This window comes from Acyrthosiphon pisum, chromosome X (genome assembly GCF_005508785.2).
Source record: "Acyrthosiphon pisum isolate AL4f chromosome X, pea_aphid_22Mar2018_4r6ur, whole genome shotgun sequence".
NCBI classification, from domain to species: domain Eukaryota; kingdom Metazoa; phylum Arthropoda; class Insecta; order Hemiptera; family Aphididae; genus Acyrthosiphon; species Acyrthosiphon pisum.
In genome coordinates, this window is record NC_042493.1 from 72,068,700 (window position 1) to 72,089,175 (window position 20,476).

General features: G+C 28.0%; 1 protein-coding gene across 1 annotated transcript; it reads left to right on the forward strand.

Annotated features, from left to right (window-relative positions):
* Positions 1–11,271: 11,271 nt before the first annotated feature.
* Positions 11,272–16,910, forward strand: LOC100166597 (venom serine carboxypeptidase). The gene is made up of 5 exons (XM_003242544.4): positions 11,272–11,632; positions 13,425–13,623; positions 13,978–14,124; positions 14,224–14,459; positions 16,052–16,910. The coding sequence occupies exons 1-5, from the start codon at positions 11,306–11,308 to the stop codon at positions 16,592–16,594; spliced, it is 1,452 nt and encodes a 483-aa protein (XP_003242592.1). The 5' UTR covers positions 11,272–11,305; the 3' UTR covers positions 16,595–16,910.
* Positions 16,911–20,476: the final 3,566 nt, after the last annotated feature.

Sequence of the window (20,476 nt, forward strand, 5' to 3'; positions counted from 1 at the left end):
TTGATTAATTAATGATAAATCATTTCATACGAAAAACGTTACCGAGTGTAGACGGTGGTCTGACAACCTAGGTATATATATCACTAAGTATATTTTATCATACATGTATATTGCAAATATCAATATCAATTATATTATTACTATAGGTATTAATAATTTACGGTGTAATTGTATGAATCAGTAATCAGTATTATTAAAAGTAATAGCTTAAAATTAATCTAAATGTTTTGAAAATTAAATTGCTTAAAGTCAATTACAATAATGTACGTATACATTTTAAATCCGCATAAATATTTTTTAACTAAACTAAAATGTATAATATTCTTTGTTAAAATATATCCAATGATGTCAAGATTTGAATTTTAATCAGTCAAATAAAATTATGGGCGGGGGGAGGGGGGTAACTCTAAAACAAATGACTTTAGATACATGACACTTTCTCTGAATGCTTATATTAGCATTTTCTATACACCATAATATTTTCAAAATATTTCGACTTGTTTTTAGCTGTTTACGGACATTTTCAGTTTCCAATTTTTGGTTAATTACCTTTGAAGTTTTATCAACGAATAATACTTCTTTAGAGATGATTTTTTTGCATCAACTGGTCCATGTGAGGCGAAATAACAAATGAAAATCTACTGACAAAATAGTTAACTATCCGTTCATAATGAAATACATTTTATTTAAATTAAAAAATAGTAATCTGAGTCTTAGTTTGTTGTAATATTAATACATACTTGATAATTAAGGGGTTTAAAATAGGCAATATTAATGACATTTTGAAAAGAATTTAAATGTTTAATTTTAAATAAATTTTAACACTAGTTCAAAGCAGAGACTGAAACCTTTTGAATTTATTGATATCGGTTTTCCAAAACTAAAATAACCGGTTCAGTCTGGTTTTTGATAAAAAAAAAAAAAAAGTATCGGTTCCAGATAATTTAGGTACCGAAAAATATAGTAATATTGAATACCTATCCAGAATGCGAGTTTTAATAATAATATGAGAAAAATTAGAAAACTTATGTGAATATATGATCATACATAGTTTATACACAAAACAGTAATACCATTAATTTATGTTAACAAAATTATTTTATTCTTGAACCTAAAAGAACCTATTTAATTTAAAAATTCCTGTCCGGTTCCAGTATTTTATTTATAAAAAGAAAGGTTTCGGTTCCGGTTCCGGTTCTTAATATTTTAAAGGTTCCAGTTCCAGAACCGGTTCTCTATGGTTCGATTCCAGTTCCTGGTTCAAAGTAAGTGGTTCCATATGTTACCATATGTTAGTACCAACAATGAGATTATATAGAAAAATGGTTTCACGCGATCCAAACTTACGAGTACATTATTTATAGTAGATTTATAAAATATTCACACTACATAGAATAAATTATATTTGTGTTGTAGCGTTTTTATTGTTATGATAAAATACTCAATCATTTTAATAAACAAATGAAAAAATAAAAACAAAATTAATAGATAATATGGATTGTCTCTAAGTTGTCAAAAAAATAAAAATGTTACCACGTACATAAATGTTGTCTATAATTCTAATTCTGTCCTGCTCGCATCAGTTAAATCAATTATTTTCCTGGGTACCTAGGTGTAATCTTCTCTTCAATCTTATTATTATCTGAGCACATTGATTATGTTTGTAGTAAAACTTCAAAAGCACTGGGTTTCTTATTGCATCACTTTTATCAACGTTCTATTATTGAGTATGCACCTTTTGTTTGATATCATCACTAATTAACATTTATTGAACGATTAAACATAACTAACAATAAATACATATGAATCTCTTTGTTTCGATGTGGTGATACAGTGACTCTTAAATCGTTTGTAAATAGACAAAGAGAATTTGATATCTCGTTCATCTACAAATTATAACACGGCTTAATTGACTCTCTTGATTTGTTATCATGACTACCTTTATCCGTCACTTCTTTTAATAGGTAGTTAAATTATTTATAAACTTTTAATATTAAATTCCACTCAACTAATTAAATATATTGGGTTCGCTTTGATCGTGATATATGCTGTATTAATAATTCCTCTGAAGTTGATTTATTTTTCAATTATTTACTTTTTTTAATAAGAAAATTGTTTCTCTAAATTATATTCTCAAATATTGCTTTACTGTAACAAGCAATATTTACCCCCGGTAAATACATCCTAGGTTATACTTACCAGGGGTAAATATAACCAAGGATATTTATACCCTCCTTAACACTACATTTTTACTGCGAGGTAATATATCCTACGATATTTATACACCCCAAACATTATATTTTTACCGGGAAGTAGCTATATCCTGGGATATATTTTATACCCCACATAACACGATATTTTTATTTTTTAGCGGAGGGGGATTTCATCGATATGGGTCCGGAGGTAAATATATACTAGTACCTATATTTTTACCTTATCAGTAATTATATCCTAATAATCAATGACATTTTTACCGGGTGGCAAATTTACCATAGTATATATTCACCCGGGAGGTAAATATATCCTAGTGTTATGTTACCAGGGGTAAAAATATTCAAGGATATATTTACCGGGGAGGTAAAAAATATTGAGGGTAATAGAATCCTATGACACCGGGCGTCAGATGTGTCCGGGAAAACATACTTAACATACACGTAAAAAAATTGCCTATACAAAACGCCTTTACATTTTTATATTTTTAAACTTTAATTCCATTAAATAACATGTTTGATAGACAGACTGAATACTGATATATACTGATATCATGACATGATACAATATTATATATATATTAATATTCAATATTAATAATCTCTGAAAAAACGTGATCTATTTAAAATCTATTAATTTATAAACAGTTAATTTCATTAATTGATACATCCAATAATTCTGTAATAACTAATAAGTAATACCTTTAAATCAAAATTAATAACATACAAACATACAGTATTATAAAAAAAATATATTCTAGAAATTTAAACCCCAATAACAATAAACCTACTGTAACAATCAAATTTTTGAAAAATACAATACCTATTTAGCTCAAAATAAATCATATATTTTGATTTACGATCAACTTATTTTTAATTTCCACTACCCAACAACAACTTATCAGGAACCTTGTATTAAATTCTCAAGCTTTTTTACCGAGTGAACATTTTTTATTGACAATATTAAAAAAAAAATAGTTGTAATTAAAATTTTCTTATGCCTAAGATATAACTCCAAAAAAATCAATATTTTTAAAACTGTATGGTGTGTCAAAAATGCTACTATAAACATTTGGCGAAATATCATTTAATTAGGATTATTTTTCTTAGAGTTACACCAAAAATCAAAATCAAATTTATCGAAAACTGACTGCGGAAAAATCTCTGTTTTTCCTTAACTTTTTTTTGGTTTTTCCCGACGTGGTTTTTAAAGTACTGGAAATTTTCAAAAACCAATAAATATAAAAATAGTTCTTAAAGTTTAAATTGGTACTACTTCTACGGTTTACGTTCATAATGAAAGAGATTAAATTAACTATAGGGTTTGCAGGTTTGTTGTTATCCTTCGAGAGTATGGTCGTATGGTCGTATGAGAAAGTAATACTGATCTATGAAAGTTGGTTGGTGTATTATGAATTGGGCCAAGGTTAACCACCGGAAATCGATTCTCTGTGAGGATGAAATCAAATAAATGTATTAAAACTGTATATAGCTGGTTAAATAAAGATATATTGGAATAACACATGGTTATATTTTATATTTATATTATATATATATAATAACAATGCTTACCAATATTATATATTTTCAATATTTTGTATCTGATTGTTTGGACAAATATTCTGCCGATATTAGAGTTAACGTCAAATATACAAAATTAAAATTCATGATCGAGTAATGAATAATTCAAATAATATGTAAATATTTTAATTGGTAAGTAACTACTTCATCTATAATTGATCATAAATAACCAAGGGCATCCACAAAGGGGGAGGACAATTAGAAGCAGTTCCCCCCTTAACTTTCTGGGTCAATTATCGTACCTAAACATTATTAAGACTGGGAATTCCCTAAAAAAAATTCGTTTATTACCTAAAAGTTTTAAATAGTACAATTAAAAATGCACTATAACTTTTTTTATAGGTTTAGATAACATATTTATTTCCTTGTACAATGTACATAGTTGTATAATAAAAATCACGTGAAAGCATATAAAAATTTTAAAATAAAATTTAAAATTTAAATTTTGGATTCAAATACTTCAAAAATGTCCCCATAATTCTAAAATTCTCTAAAAAATGAAAAAAATGCAAAATAAATAATCAAAATAATTCTTATTGTGATTAAAAAATACTTTAAACGTTTATGTATAAGATGAGCATAGCGTAGCTAAATTCGGAAAACAATGCAAAGTGCATCGAAATCTCAGCGTTCACCACAAAAAATATCATAAAATAAATATTTTTTTTACCAAATGATTTTTATTTCACTCGATTATGAAAATTAGCGGTAAAAACGTCGATTTTATAGGTTTATGGCATAAATAGGTGGGACCAAATGCAGTATCAATACCAAGTTTTTATTTTTTTCATAAAGAAACTAAATGCTCATATAGATATTATATTGCATACAATAGTTTCAAGTCTGTGGTATCAATAGATAGAATAAAACTTTTCAACATTTAATAATATCAATTTTAATAACGATTTTATAATATCAATTAATTAATATTAATTCTATAAGATTCGTAAATAATTGTTACATTCACTGACTATATAAAAGAAGGCATATCACAAACAATAATTCACTAATCGGATAGGTAGTAAAACAAAAAATTGAATAATGAAAATATTTTGTCTCCCCCCCCTTGACAAAGTCCTGCGGTCGCACTTGCTTATAACATGAATAAAATAATATATTTAACCTAACCTAAGATATACCATGGAGTGATATTATTATCACCTAAACTTTTGATTTAAATAATGCTGAATATTGAATAAATACACCTGTGTGTATACCCACATCGGTCCAAGTGTAAAATAAGTGTTATGCCTTAACTCTATAAGTAGATATTTAATAAAAATTAATTGACGTTTAAGATAAATGAACACCATTATATTAATGATGAAGGGTGTATAATTATAATTAGATAGTTCTTGTTGCTATTTTTTTTTTTTTTTTGTGGATCCTAGAAAATAGAAATAACATTTTTTGTTGTGTTGTAATTCTTGTTTTAATTATTAAAACTAATAGAACGTGAGGTTTTTCGTTACAACCAACGGGAAGTGCGATGACCGACCCATTATGATTTCCTGCACGAGACAAACTAATTTTTTTTTTGTTTGACACCGAGACTATTATGTGAATATTAAATATTTAGAGGGCACGCGTACTTTTTAATGGGAAAATGTGGTTGTCACTATTGCAACGTGACCGAAATCCGGAAGAAGATATTTTTAATACATAAATGAATCTTTAAGAATCATAAACCACTGATTAATATAATATCTTATATACTTATAAATTAGAAATAGTGCTATTAAAAAATGTTGTAAAAGATTTATTTATTTTACCGATATTATGAATCAAAATTACGGATATATGTAATAATTGGGTACCTACTAACAGCTAAATACATTAAAATAATAATATTGTACGATTAAAATTAAAATATCATTAATTCTTGTCCAGCAAAGGCAACTATGTAAAAAAAAAATCACTTACAATTTATCATAAATAAAATATAATTTTATTCGTAATTAATATTTAATTTCTTTCACTAAATCATAACGAGAAAGTAATTAAGTTTATAGCTAATACAAAAAATACGGGACAATCACTGCTCTATAGTAGTTTTCAATTGTAACTAGTCATTGGGTACTGGGTAGGTCACTATATATCCGGTGCAAGATATTACAAACATATTTTACTAGAAGATACATTAAAGTTAAATTATGAAAGAAGGAACTGCATTGACGCACAACATGACTCACCGTTGGCTAAATAATTTGTAGTGGTATGATGAATATAGAACGTAGCAGATGATCGGGATATGCGTATGGGTACTTTAAAGCAATATTAACGATACGATAGAAGGATAACTAAGCGAATCCTTAGTACTTACCCAATACGACAATACCTATCAACAAACCCAATGCCTATTAAGAAACCGAATACCTCCATAATTTTATATTATTTTCATTTGTCTTGAAATTATAATCAAAATATTTGGAGGAAAATTCTGAATAACAACAAAATTGATTTTTTTTAAATTAATACTTACGTTTTCTGGCTGTTTTTATTATTATTTTCCAATTAATAAGAAAAGTACTGGGATTTTCCCACTTTTGATTCCTCAAAATACTTACCTACTAAATGAAATTTTCTACCAATTGCACTTTGGAGCATAATTACTGCTCCGATTCATAATAACAGACACAAAAATACACATCATTGCACTTAGAATCTAATATAAAGTTATTTAGTACTTTGACTTGTGAGAACTTAATTTAAATTTTAAATTGATGTCCTTGGTAAACGTGAAACGTATAATTGATAAATAATACATATGAACTAGCCACTAGGTATATAGTTTATTAGGTAATTTAGTATTTATATCTGTACATATTTTCAATAGGTATGTATAAAGATGTTTTTACATTGATTGACTCATATAAATATATAATATGAATAAATATTGAAAAACAAACAATAGAATGAATAACAAAATAATTGAAGGTACGTTTTATAATATGTGTTCAAGAAAAATGTAATATTAATTAGTATGTTGCTATTGGATTTCCTGCGGATGTGTCTCGTCAAAGTATTACAATAAAATTATATATATATATATAAAAAAAAAAAACATTTTTATCATTCATTAAATATAGGAAAATACCAAATGACTCAATCACTTAGTGTTGTTAACGTTTTGGAAAACCTCAGATTCCAATCAACCTGTACGTGATTCGAATTGTACAATACAATATAAAATATAATACTAAACAAAATGTTAGGATTTGTCAACATATGTTGACAAATCCTAACACTATATAGTGGCAAATCAATGTACATTTTCATGTTCATTCAAATATCGTTATTGTTTTCGCGTATAGCTCATATTAAAGTTAGGTCTATAATTAAGTGTTAAGGGTCCTAAAAATTGTTATTAATGTTATCTTAAAAAATAAACCATTTATTGTTCACTCATTTTACATTACGATTGTTCTCCTTAATTTGTACGAATGTGCAGACCAGCAGCTGCGGATACTGAGATGGATTTGATCGGATTGTTGTTTGACCTATATGTATAACTTAGCTATTATTAATACAAGACAAATAAATCACTAAAAATCCCATTATAGTCTATAGTTTAATAATGATATTTAATAATAATATAAAATGCGACAGCGGTGGCGTTAAAAATGCCTATAAAATGCGCCGAAAGAGGCATATTGATCGCGAAAAAAAATGTACACGAATCGCAAATAAAAGTTCTCGTAAAAAAATAGCTATAATAATGTACCTAATTTATTTATTTATTTTTAAAAATGTATAAACTGCATATTTCCAAATACATTCATGATTGCATTCAGTCATGAAACGTGTTCTGAGTGCAAGCACCGACCAGTGTCACTAGTTCCCGGATGAGTGACCACCTGGATATCTAGTGACAAATCTTTGCCACACATACACAAACGTGTTTCAACCCCTACAAACAGCAAATGGTCATGTTTACCGGGCTTAAAATCAATAAAAAAATGTTTTTAAAAAAATAGAGTTATATCTACATTAGTATAATATTTTAGTGTAAACGGTCAACATAAGTCGAATAGTTTTTAATACTTTTATTTAAATATACATACAATTATATATAGGTAGATACATCTATTTATATTATTTAGGTAAATATATATTTTTTTAATTTATTTAAAAATATAACATCCGTTATGCATTAAGTATCTATATAAATACATTATTACTCAATTATATTATGTACTTTTCATCCGCGGTACTTTTTACACCAATACTTTTTATAGTTACCTTTTTCCGGTCACTATAATAAATTGTACATTATACAGTGTATTTATAATAGTATAATATACAATCGATGCTAATATACCTACGGTGCACACTGCACGTGCTATGGGATTAAACGGTGCTAATATATTACGATTCAAAAACATGCGTGGTATTTCCTATATGCAAATGTATTATTGCGCACCGAGTCAGTGTAATTTCCTGTTGGGCCGCCGAACGCGACATGAAGACGTTACGGTTGTTGTGTCTTATGTAATAAATATATATTACTGTGTACTCAGAAGGACAGAACACACACTGAGACTAATGCTGACACTGGAGCTACAGGACTGCTGAACCAACAGTTCAGGACTTCAGGTGTAGCCGTTAATCACCGAATCTGGATAAATATAGTATGCTAATAGGTTCCAATGGGAATTATAATACCTATAGGTATAATCATAATTCATGAATCGGTGAAAGTTATTTATTCGTTTATGTCTGTAATATATTATTATTGTTTTAAAATGTTTAAGTTTAAATTATTTACGGTTCTGGTTCTTGTTCGGTTCCCAGAAAAACTAAAATTTTAGTTTCAGTTCCGTTTTGGTTTGTAAAAAATAAAAAATTTGTTACCTATTTTGATTTTATACTTATGTAAAAAAATTATGATGTAAAAGTATCGGTTCCGGCAAGGTTCCTGTTTTTAAATTAATTTAAATAAGGGTTCCGGTGAGGTTCCGGTATTAAAATTAATTTAAATAAGGGTTTTGATGAGGTGTCAGTTCCCAATATTCAAAGGGTTCCCGTTCTAGAACCGGTTCTTTTCAGTAAGGTTCCAGTCTCTGCTGTAAACAATAAATCGTTTTTTACGCTATAAGTTTTTTAGTTTTAACTATATTCATATTGTATGACATACGCGTACCTATAGTTATTATAAATTGTAATATACCTACCTAATTATGTTAACATTTATTGTACCTAATAACGACATCATTAATCTTATAAATTATAATACATTAGTAAGTTATGATATGAAATCCCAGTTTTATAAGACACACGTCGACGTATTACGTTATTAGGTACTTATTATCAAAAATAATTATTGGTTAGATTCGTTAAATTTCAAACCAAAGACGATATTATAAATTATAATTTAGTAAAATAATATATAATAATTTCCAATAAAAACTTAGGTATATACCAACGACAATTCACAGTATTTAATAAAATTATGTATATATTTTTAATTTTTATATGATAATATAATATATAATAGGTACCTATAATATCATTATAATACAAAAGTCGTTACCGTCACCGTCCAGACGTCCAGTAGCATAATTTTAGAAGTAGCAAGTTTTGCCCCAGTTTGATTTTACTCGTAGCCCCGATAGTCTTGTTGTTGTTAATAAAATATGCCAATTTTATAATTTTGACGAACTGTAGACAGTATTTTATTACACTAGTTAATGAAATTGACATAATGAAAGCTCGTATATTTTAATAACTAATGGTATTTCGCAGAGAGTTTTTAAAGATTAAATATTATTGGAAAATGTATGGACACTTCGGTGTGTGCATAAGGCCTGAGCTTACCTATGTAAGTACTATATGGTGTACAGGTGTCGAGGTGTGTGAAGAGCAGGCATGTACGACAACAATATAATACCATAATCATGTATAATTTCAAAGGTGGTTGAAACTAGGTGGTGTTTTCAAACTAGTTGAAAAGTTAAAGTTAAGTTAAAAAGTTAATTTTTTTAAACTTTTTAACTTAACTAGTTAGTTTATTTTCTAATCAACTTATGAACTTAACTAGTTTAATTTACAGTTGAAATAACTTAGCTTTTCTCAGTTGATTTAAAAAAAATCCATCAAGTTGAAAACATTTTAAAATTTTTCGTTTATACGTAAATATTACTATATGAGTATAAAATAAAAATAATCCAAATAAAAAAACACAAACATTTTCTTGATAACATAATTTTGTGTATACCTACCTATTAATAAATTTTATTAAGATGTAAGTTATATATTATGCGAGTTGCAATTATAAATGTTTTTAATAAAATCATTAATTTTAAATTACAAATTGACAATTGTTATGTTTTAATGTTATATAACTTATAATATATATGAAGGTCATGTACTCATCTTCACGTATTATGACATTCAATTTCTATACGATATAAAAAAATATATTTGTAAAATTTGTAATTTGAGATTTGTTAAATTAGTAAATAATAGTAAAGTAAAATGGTAACAGTGTACATTATGATAAAAGTTCAATAAAATTGTTTTTAATAATTTATAAATTAGAAACTAGAAAGACACATTCACTCTTTATGTGATTTACATACTAATTTAAAAAAAAATAGATTAACTTTTTTAAACTGAGTTAAGTTAATATTTTTTCTATATTAACTTTTAACTTATAGAGTTAAATTTATAATTTATTAACTGTTAACTTTTAACTTATCGATCTTGTGTCCTCTTAACTTAACTTGAGTTAATTATTTTCATTAACTTGCCCACCTTTGTATAATTTTATTTCTATACAACTGTTTTTTATTATTCCAAAAATAGTATTAACTGACACAATAAAAATTCTAATATCAAACAACTATTGAACTATTGTACTTTTAACAGCTTTATCCATGATTACCAAAGAATCTCTGATACCTATTGTTTAATATTTTGCCCTTTTTTAGTTACCCTTACCTTATAGCAGTCGTGTTTAGTATCGTATAATATAATTTGTTCGGTAGGTACTTCACGAAAAATCTAAAACCATGCTAGAACTAATGTGTAGGTAGTATCTGTATATTTTATTTGACCCTCTCCGCCCCATATTCATTGCAAAATAAAAACAGACTATTGCCTTTTTGTGTCTATATCCTATGATAATACAGCAGATAAAATTATGTAGGACTGTAATGACGATTTAAGATATCTTAAATCGCGATGGTAATATGTATAGAAATAAAAATCTAACTAGAAATTATAGGTACCGTACCTTCATTTTTCAGTCATATTGGCCTGTCAAAACTCTTGTCCCCTCCATCGAAAACTGAAAAATAATGCCATTGCATATACCCCCATCCGGATCCATCCATCCGCCTGTCAGTCCATCCGTCCGTCCTTCCGTTCCACCCGTTACGTGCCGTCGGGAAAAAATTGCGACGTTGCGTTGAGTATGGGAGGGGATGACGGAGGAACCACGTCACGGCGGTCGGCGTTCGGAACGGGATGGGGCCGATGAGGACGTGCACTGTCCTGGCCGTGGCACAACGATGCTCGCCGCGTTCCGTGTAATACTCGCGTGTTGCGCCGCCGGGTGTTGCGTGTGGCGGCGGGCCGCGTGCCTGTCGTCCGAATCGACGCCGCTGTACCTGCGTAGCGCGTATCCGCTTTGGGACCCCGAGTCCACGCCATCCCATTCGGCGGCCGAGCCGCTGCTGCTCACCCCGTACCTGCGCAACGGCAACATACTCAGGGCCAAGCAGTTGGCAAGGGTGACCGAAGTGTACCTGCCGAACCACGTGGTCAGCTACTCCGGTTACTTCACGGTCGATGACCAACACAACTCCAACCTGTTCTTCTGGTTCTTCCCCGCAACGGTAACCATATTGTAATGTTATAACTCTATTAAGTTCATTTAAATAAAAAAAAATTTTAGAAAATCCGACCACGGCTATGTTTTCTACTAAAATAGACATGTATACTATGCCAATTATATCGGTTATTCTATAACTATTAACTGGTTAATACTTCTAAAAAGTGAAAACAAATTTTAATACGTCATGTCGTCAACTTGAAATCCGTTGTTGAACATATTTAAATTTTGTATATTATTACGAATTCTTAAATGTGGAATTTAATATATTATATAGGTGTAAAAAAAAAATTAAAAAAATCTAAGAAACTCAAAATTATTTTAATGGAACAATTCAAATATGTTTTTATAAATTATATCGGATTACTAGGCTATTAGTTAATACCAGGGCTTGCAAAATGTATAATAACATTATAATTATAACGTTATATTTGACAAAAAAAAACAAATTTGTAAACGTTATTATAACGGAAAACAATAATAAAAAATTATTATATACCGCAAAACAAAACATAACACAAAACGTAATTTATAGAATATCATTTAATGAAATATGACGCAAAAAAAAATTATTTAAAATCCATTTATTTAAAGTTATATTGGTTTCGTAGAAATATTTACTTCATGCATACAGTCATTAGAACTGATTATATTATATTCGGTAACCAGACCATATAACCTGCCCGAATTAGTTATTATTAATGAATTTAATAGGCATTAACACTATTCTGTACAACGATAAACGCAAAAGTTGTGTAACGTTTTAATTGTAAATAACATAAAACAGAATTTTTTTTTCAAATGCAAGCCCTGGTTAATACAACTGGTAAAATTGTCTTGAACTTCTTAAAAACAGTCGTTATCGAATCGGTTAAAGTTAAAATAATAATATTAATTAAATGGATTGTAACGTGAAATATAAGCTTACAACTAGAAGTATTAAATCGGTAGTCAGTACCTATGTAAAATAAATACAATTATTTATTAACTTAAAGTCCCTATAGCAGTATAGCCTATAGATACCTACAGCATAGGGCCACTTTAACTTATAGTGAGTAAGTACTATGTGATATTGTTATCATAGATATGCTATATTGTTCTTATACAATTCATTAATGGACATAAAATAGTTATTATTGAAATGTAATAAACTTTTGTTCGTAAATTGTATTCATCATCCATCTTACTTGTTAACAACGTGTGGTATCCTACCATCTAATACCGCATTGTGGACGTAGATTGACATGTTATATAGTTCTAAAAGTTATATAAAATAATACCAATATATGTTAATATACATAATATCAATCTGAGGATAACATGAATTTAATTAATTTAAAATCTTTTTTAATTAGTATACTATAAGTATGCATTATATAATATACAATATAATATACTTAAAAATATTGTTTTCTATCTTGTAGGTATAATGTTTTTTTATTGATAAGTAGTATTTACCTGTTGTTTTTTATTTATCTAAATTCGAAATATTTACTAAAATCAGTTGTGGGCTATAATAATGTAGCACGATGATCTTCATTATAGAAGTCTCACGTAAAAATGAAGCCTTTTAAATTTTTAATATCATAGTATATCGATTTTACTATATTACTATGAATATATTATGTAGTTTTTATCTAAGTATTGCATGACACGTAAGTCACAACTCATAACTTATAACATGCAATTAATGACTATAGCAAGAAATAAATATAATAAATTAAAAATATTATAGTTTTGCTATTCTGCAGTCTGAAGTTTAATTGTGTACGTTTTATGTTATTATTATATTATAGTGTCTTTACCATGAAATAGAAGCACCGTTAATTTTATGGCTGGAAGGTGGCCCTGGTGCCAGTACTGCGTTCAGCGTGTTTAAAGAAATTGGCCCGTTCAATTCGTCTTTTGACGGAAAAACCTACACAATTGACGAAAACCCATTATCTTGGCACAATAACAACTCATTACTATTCATCGACAGTCCCGTTGGAACAGGTAAAACGAAGTATATAATACTCATAACCTATGTTTATTAATTTTTAACATGTTTAGCTATTTATGACTAATTTAATGCAGTACGTTCCTACTTACAATGTATATTTTAAGCCGTAAAAATGAAAGTAACAATCAATGTATTGTAACAGGATGGTTTTAAGATGCCATACATAAAATTGAATGAATATTTTTTTTTATTGTCTTTCTTTTCAATTGCATATCAACAGGTTTGATTAATTTTTAAACTTCTATATTTTTATGTTCACAAGAACACATATTGACAGCTTGAAGTAATTAGTTAGGTAGGTACCTATAAACTTTGACACTTTATATATATATTTTTTCATATCCTAGGATTCAGTTTCACTGAACACATTGACGGTTATGCAACAAACTTCACGACCGTTGGAGAACAACTTTTCGAAGCTTTAACACAATTCTACACAATGTTTCCCGAACAGCGACCTAATCCATTCTATATTGTGGCTGAATCGTATGGTGGTATGTACAACATTCATTTAAAAATATAATAAATGTACTTACTACTCAAGTATATACGGCTGATTATTTTATTGAACTTAAAATTAATTTCGAATTTAGGCAAGTTTGCACTTTCTTTGGCGTCATTAATCCACAATGACAAAACATTAACTGATATAAAAATGGAAGGAATCGCAATTGGCAATGGATTTTTAGATCCTGAAACATTATTGTGTTATGGAGATTTTCTATACCAAATTGGTTTAGTTGACAACAATACAAAACAAGAAATCAATAAATTAGAAACCCAAGGCAGAAAAGCAATACACGATAAGCACTTTGTTGATGCATTTTATGTGAGTATCTTTATTATAATAAAAATAAAAATTATTTTGTATTCTTTTAAATCTACCAATACGGCTATACCTAAAAATTAAAATATATGTAGTTAAATACCCTAGTTTAGCTAACTTGCTTGTTCACATGGTAGAATTAAATCTATTATTTAATAATTGTATTCGTTATATTGGTAACTATATTATATATAGTATATCTGTTGTATCCAAAAATAGCTCTAAACCCATACCTATCTCATATCTAATTAAATGTAATTAATAGTTCTTCGATGACTTTCCGGCATCAGCATTTTACTTATATTTTATACAAACTATAAATAAAGCATAATAGTGCTAAATATATTTAATACAAAAATCCTAGTTTTAGTTCAATGGGGTACCGCAACATGATTCCACACGTTTAACCTTTTTACCTGCAAAAAACACAACACGATTACGCTCCAAGAAATATAGGTGTTGTATTTTTAACAATTTGACTTCCCAATTTTACAATCCTAGGACTTAGGATAAAAATAAATTGTTGGCTTGGTTAAAAATTGTGCCACATTAAGTTATTACTTATTAGTATATACACCGATGGCCAAAAATACCAAAATATCTAGGATTTTGTTTACACAATATACTATGTATTTAAAAATATTAATACTGGAGTAGGTACCTTACATAAAATTGCTAATGTTTACAAATAAAACTACAAAATACTTTTTTTTAATAATAAATTATAATATGTTTCCTTAATATACAGGATTCATCTAGTATGCTTATCCCCACTGTTTCCTTTAATAATGAATTTATTCAAATTCTGATTTTTGGAATTTTTAAAAATACTCCGACAATTTTTAAATTCTTAAATTTGTTTGTATTACTTAAAGAGTGTCCTGTAGCGATGCAAACTTTTCAAATGAGAACCCCCTTTTTTACTGTAAGTTTTTAATATACCTAATTCAAAATTCGAATGAGTTGCTTTTTAGTTATTAAAATGTTTGTACTTAATCCTTAGAAATTCCAAAAATCAGATTTTAAATAACTGCAATATTGAAGAAACAAGGGAATTAGTATGCTTGGTGAATCACCCTGCATATAAAATAATTCAATAAAATTGGAAATGATACAAACAAAACTACAAATGTGGCACTAAAAAACGTGGTCCCATTACTTTCAAATATTCTTGTATGGTCGTATGGATATTTAATTTTGCTCTAATTTTTTCCCAAGTTTGAATTATAAAATTATAATACATTATTGTCTTCGTGTTATTTTCGAAGTTTGTTAAAATGATTTTTAATACTTTAATTTTTAAATAAGTTTTCTTTGGATGTCTATCAATATATTAATTCAATATTGTATTATTGAATTAATATAATTGGAAAATTGTTAAAAAGACAACAGATATGGAGCGCAATTGTGTTACAACTTTTCGTACTGTCGATAGACCTCTTATAACCACCTCCCTCCAATTAAACCAGCCCATGCAAAAGTTAAGGTATATGTTACACGAACGTTGTACAACTTACAGCGGACCACGTGTTTGACATGCCTGGTGTAAATATTACCTATCTATATTATTATAAAAAGAAAATTATATTTTCCAGGCCTGGAGTGGTATAATGAGTACGTTTATTGAGCAAACTCAATTCCCAAGCCTGTACAATATCATTGACGGTGACACGATTCCTTGGAATTCCACTGACAGCATAGGGGACGTCAGCTACATTGACTTATTGCAGACGGTAGATAGCCGGAGAGCTCTACATGTTGGCGACATTGAGTATACTAGTTTGGGCGTGATATATTACAAAATGATACCGGACTTCATGACTTCGGTTAAGGAACACCTGGAACAGCTAGTAACGAGTTATCCCATTCTGGTGTACAATGGTCAGATGGACCTGGTCGTAGCGTATCCTCTGTCCGTCAATTTATATTCGAACATGAAGAGCCCGTACGGTACCGATTACAAGAAGGCGATCAGAAAACCGTGGTATGTAAATAAAAAGTTAGCCGGTTACATAAAAACGGTCGGAAACCTCACAGAAGTGTTGGTCAGAAACGCGGGCCATTTAGTATCCTGCGACAGACCAGAAATCTTGTACGATCTCATACACAAATTTATTACGAAACAACTCAATCAATAAATTGTAACCTACACCTTAACCCTTAATAGTTTGAAATACCTAATAACAATGTTCATCATGGTTACCTATTTGTTTATAAAAAAATCCCATCGACTGTACATTATAATTATATTATAAAAACAGGTATTACTACCTAATTTGACTGTTTGTACCTACCTACCTATATACCTAATATTTTCTTTTTACTTATGTAAACTTTTTCATTACTGTCACTACTAAAATAATCATTTGTGTGCTCCAAAAATGTATATTAGGTAACAAATTATGTTTGGAATTTAAAAATAAACACCATAAAGTTAAATAGTTATAACCCGGTTATTTTAATATGTCTATATTGTTGTGATTCGTCCATTCAATAAACAATAATAATAAATATTATGATTAAGTTTTTTATGAAAAATGGACCCCATGGAATTTATTTTGTAAAGTCTTAAGTTTTGTTTTATAACCAATTCATATAATTTTTTTTTTTAATTTAAATATTATTATTATTTTTTGTTGTATTATGCTTAAGCTATTTCAGCACCTATTGATATATTATAATATTCCCATGCAATTGTATTTGCTTCTTGTTAACAACACAATAATATGATATGATCACTGCCTACATAATAATATAATACCTATTGCATATTTTTCGATTTTGGTACATCATAATTATATACATCAGGATTCAAGGCTCCAGATCCACTTCTAAGTTCCAAATCCTAATCACTGCAATATATCATGGGCAGAGATATATTTAAGGGGAAGGCAGGGGGGCTTGCGCTCCGGGTGATAAATTTTGAATTTTGGAGAACAATTTGATATAATACGGTACCTAGATCATTACTCATTTGAGTGATAAAAAAAAGTAATGGTACTAATATGATACGATAACTTACGATATGTGTTTTCCGATGTTGAAAACCGAAGAATTGTAATACACAGAATATATGAAAGCAGAATGGAAACTAAAAGTTATTACATGGGCTCTTATGGCCAAAAATATTTTGTAGACATATGGTCATGTCAGTAATAACTTTCGTAACGTTTATCGGTTAATACTCGGTAGTCGGTAGTAATATGGAATTCAATAAATGTATTTTTTATATATACCTAGTACCTATGTATATCTTTCAGATTATGAGTGTAGAACTGTAGACGTGGAGCGAAGAATGCATTAGTTTCACTATCATATGTTTATTTTCAAGTATCGCAAAAGAAATTTAGATTGGAAAGGGGGCGTTTTTTTTCTTACCTGTGGCGCAAAATTCTTAAATACGTCTTTATGTCATATACCTCTACTCGCACTGCAGATGGGCATCAAATAGTTAAAACATTAAAAGGTTAATTTTTTTAACTTCTTATGAATTTATTGAAATATAACAAGTCATAATTTTTCAATTAACTTAAGAAATATTGATTAAAATTTAAAATACTGTTGAAATAACTTAGATTTTGATTGAGTTGACTTAAAAAAAATTAAAAATTAAAATAGTTTCTGACATTTTTGGTTTTAATCGTGGATTATACGAGTGCACGACTTTAAATAAAATAATCGGGTAAGTGGATGTCGCTCTGCTGTACAGTAAGTTACAAGGGCGAAGTGAGTCAATATCTAATGAATTATATTAAACTTGAATTCAATGATATAATATCCATTGTATTAGAAGAACGATTCTGAGCGGAGATGGATTGTCAGTCTGGATTTTATATTGTTATTATTAATTATAATATTATAGCCTGTATGTTGAATTAATACTATAATATTATTATTTTTTATTTGTTGCTATAGTGATAAACATATAGTGTCAGAAATTAAAATCCCATTTTTATCGGTTTTTCGTAGTTTGTCGGTAGTTTTTCCCGTGGCATTAAATAACTATTGAGATAATCGAAAAATGACCTCTTTAAAGTACCATCTTGATCAAGACAATGAATTTAGGTAGGTAAAGTATGATTATTTTTGAGCAATTATTAAATACTTCTAATCTAATTGAAATTTTTATAATGAAGGATAAATTTTGAATTAATATTTACACGGGATATTTTGTCATGGAACCATTACCAGCGGCCAAGGCGTCATTAGGTTCGTGGTAGATCCTAGGTATACCCAAGTAAAATTAATTTGAAAAAGTCTTTGAGTTGCATAATAATAATTATAATATAGGTACTATAAAAGTTATAAAAGGTATTATTGACAAAAGATTGGTGCATTTTGGTTGACGTAATTATTATTATTATTATTATTATTATTATTATTATAATTATTATTATTAATTATTATTGTCCGTTTGCAATCCCCTTAAGTTGAATGAATAATATTTGTTTATAATAAGTAATTATAAATATACTTTAGAAGTTTCAGGTACACACGAATAATATTATTAAAATATAACACAAAACTAAAATGGTTCTTCGTTTAAAAATTTAATTTCGTCCAAATTCGAACATAAAATAACTATAAAAAGAAAACTATGTTTTATATTTTTTTGGTTACAAAATAAACTACTTACGTGAAACCTTATTTTAAATTGTCAATCCTTAGCTATAAAAGTTGAACATTTTATAAATTTGTATATACTCAACTTGATAAATGTCGACTGAATTTAAACTTTACTTTAAATGATTATAAAAAAAAACTGCATCTATGTATTTTTAATCTTTTTCAACTGATATTGTAACAATATATCAGGAGCCTTATAATAAATTTCACGCTTTTTGGCCCAACAAAATAACAAATACAATTTTATTGATATTTAATATTTATAGAAAAAAAAACTAAAAATATGGAAATGTGAAATTATCCATAAATTCAAAAAGAGTCAAAATATTTTCAAAATTGTATGGTATATAGAAAATGAAAATGTAAACATTCAGTCAAATTTTCATGCATCTACAGTGGTTCGTTTTTGATTTATATCAAAATAAGAAAATCACTACATGAGAAATCGGGTAAATATCCAATGTTGTAAAAATATGAACATCAAACGCTAATATAAATGCAATTTGATTTGCTTATAGAAATTTTTTTTTTCATAAAGGTAGACATACTTATGAAGAATCTTTTATTACATTTTAAAATCTTAGATTTAAAAAGAAAAAATTTTATGAATTTCTACCCCAAAATAATTTGTTAATTTTCGTATTTTTTCTATATTTTGTCAAGGTTTGAATTTTAAACGATTATAAAAAAAAACTGTGACTAAGGGTTTTTAATATTTTAGATTCTGAGCGGAGCGAGGAAGCTATTGTTTTTACAATGGTGTTTATTTTTTTTTATTTTATATATCCTGTATACAAAATTTCTTCCAGAAGAAGTGTTTCGATTTCATCATTATAGTACCTTATCTTTTAGCAAATTGGATCAAGATGGTACTTTAGAGAGGTCATTTTTCGATTTTCTCAATAGTTATTTAATGCCACGGGAAAAACCACCGGAAAATTACGAAAAAACGCTAAAAATGGGATTTTAATTTTTAACGCTTTGTGTATCACCATAGAAACGAATAAAAAATTATAATATTTTAATATTAATTCAACTTACATGATAAAATAAATAATAACAAAATATAAATTATCCAGACTGGCAAACCGTCTCCGCTCAGAATCATTTTTCTTATACAATGATATTATATCATTGAATTCAAGTCTAAAACAACCATTATACAATGACCCACTTGTAATATACTGTACAGCAGAGCGACATCCACTTGCCTGCTTTTTTAAATTTCATTGTAACAATATAGTAGGAGCTTTGTATAAAATTGTCAAGCTATTTTACTAAACAAATAAAGTTTTATTGACATTCATAGGAAAAAAACTTTAAAAAATTGGAAACTAAGTAGGTACTATATCCGTAAACAGCTCAAGACATCAAAATATTTTAAAAATTTTTTC

Bases quoted from the DNA above. Each gene is read 5' to 3' on its own strand.
- LOC100166597 (XM_003242544.4), top strand. From the start codon at position 11,306: ATGCTCGCCGCGTTCCGTGTAATACTCGCGTGTTGCGCCGCCGGGTGT. The intron at 11,633-13,424 runs GTAACCATATTG...ATTATATTATAG, and splicing joins TCTGGTTCTTCCCCGCAACG to TGTCTTTACCATGAAATAGA. The intron at 14,460-16,051 runs GTGAGTATCTTT...TATATTTTCCAG, and splicing joins ACTTTGTTGATGCATTTTAT to GCCTGGAGTGGTATAATGAG.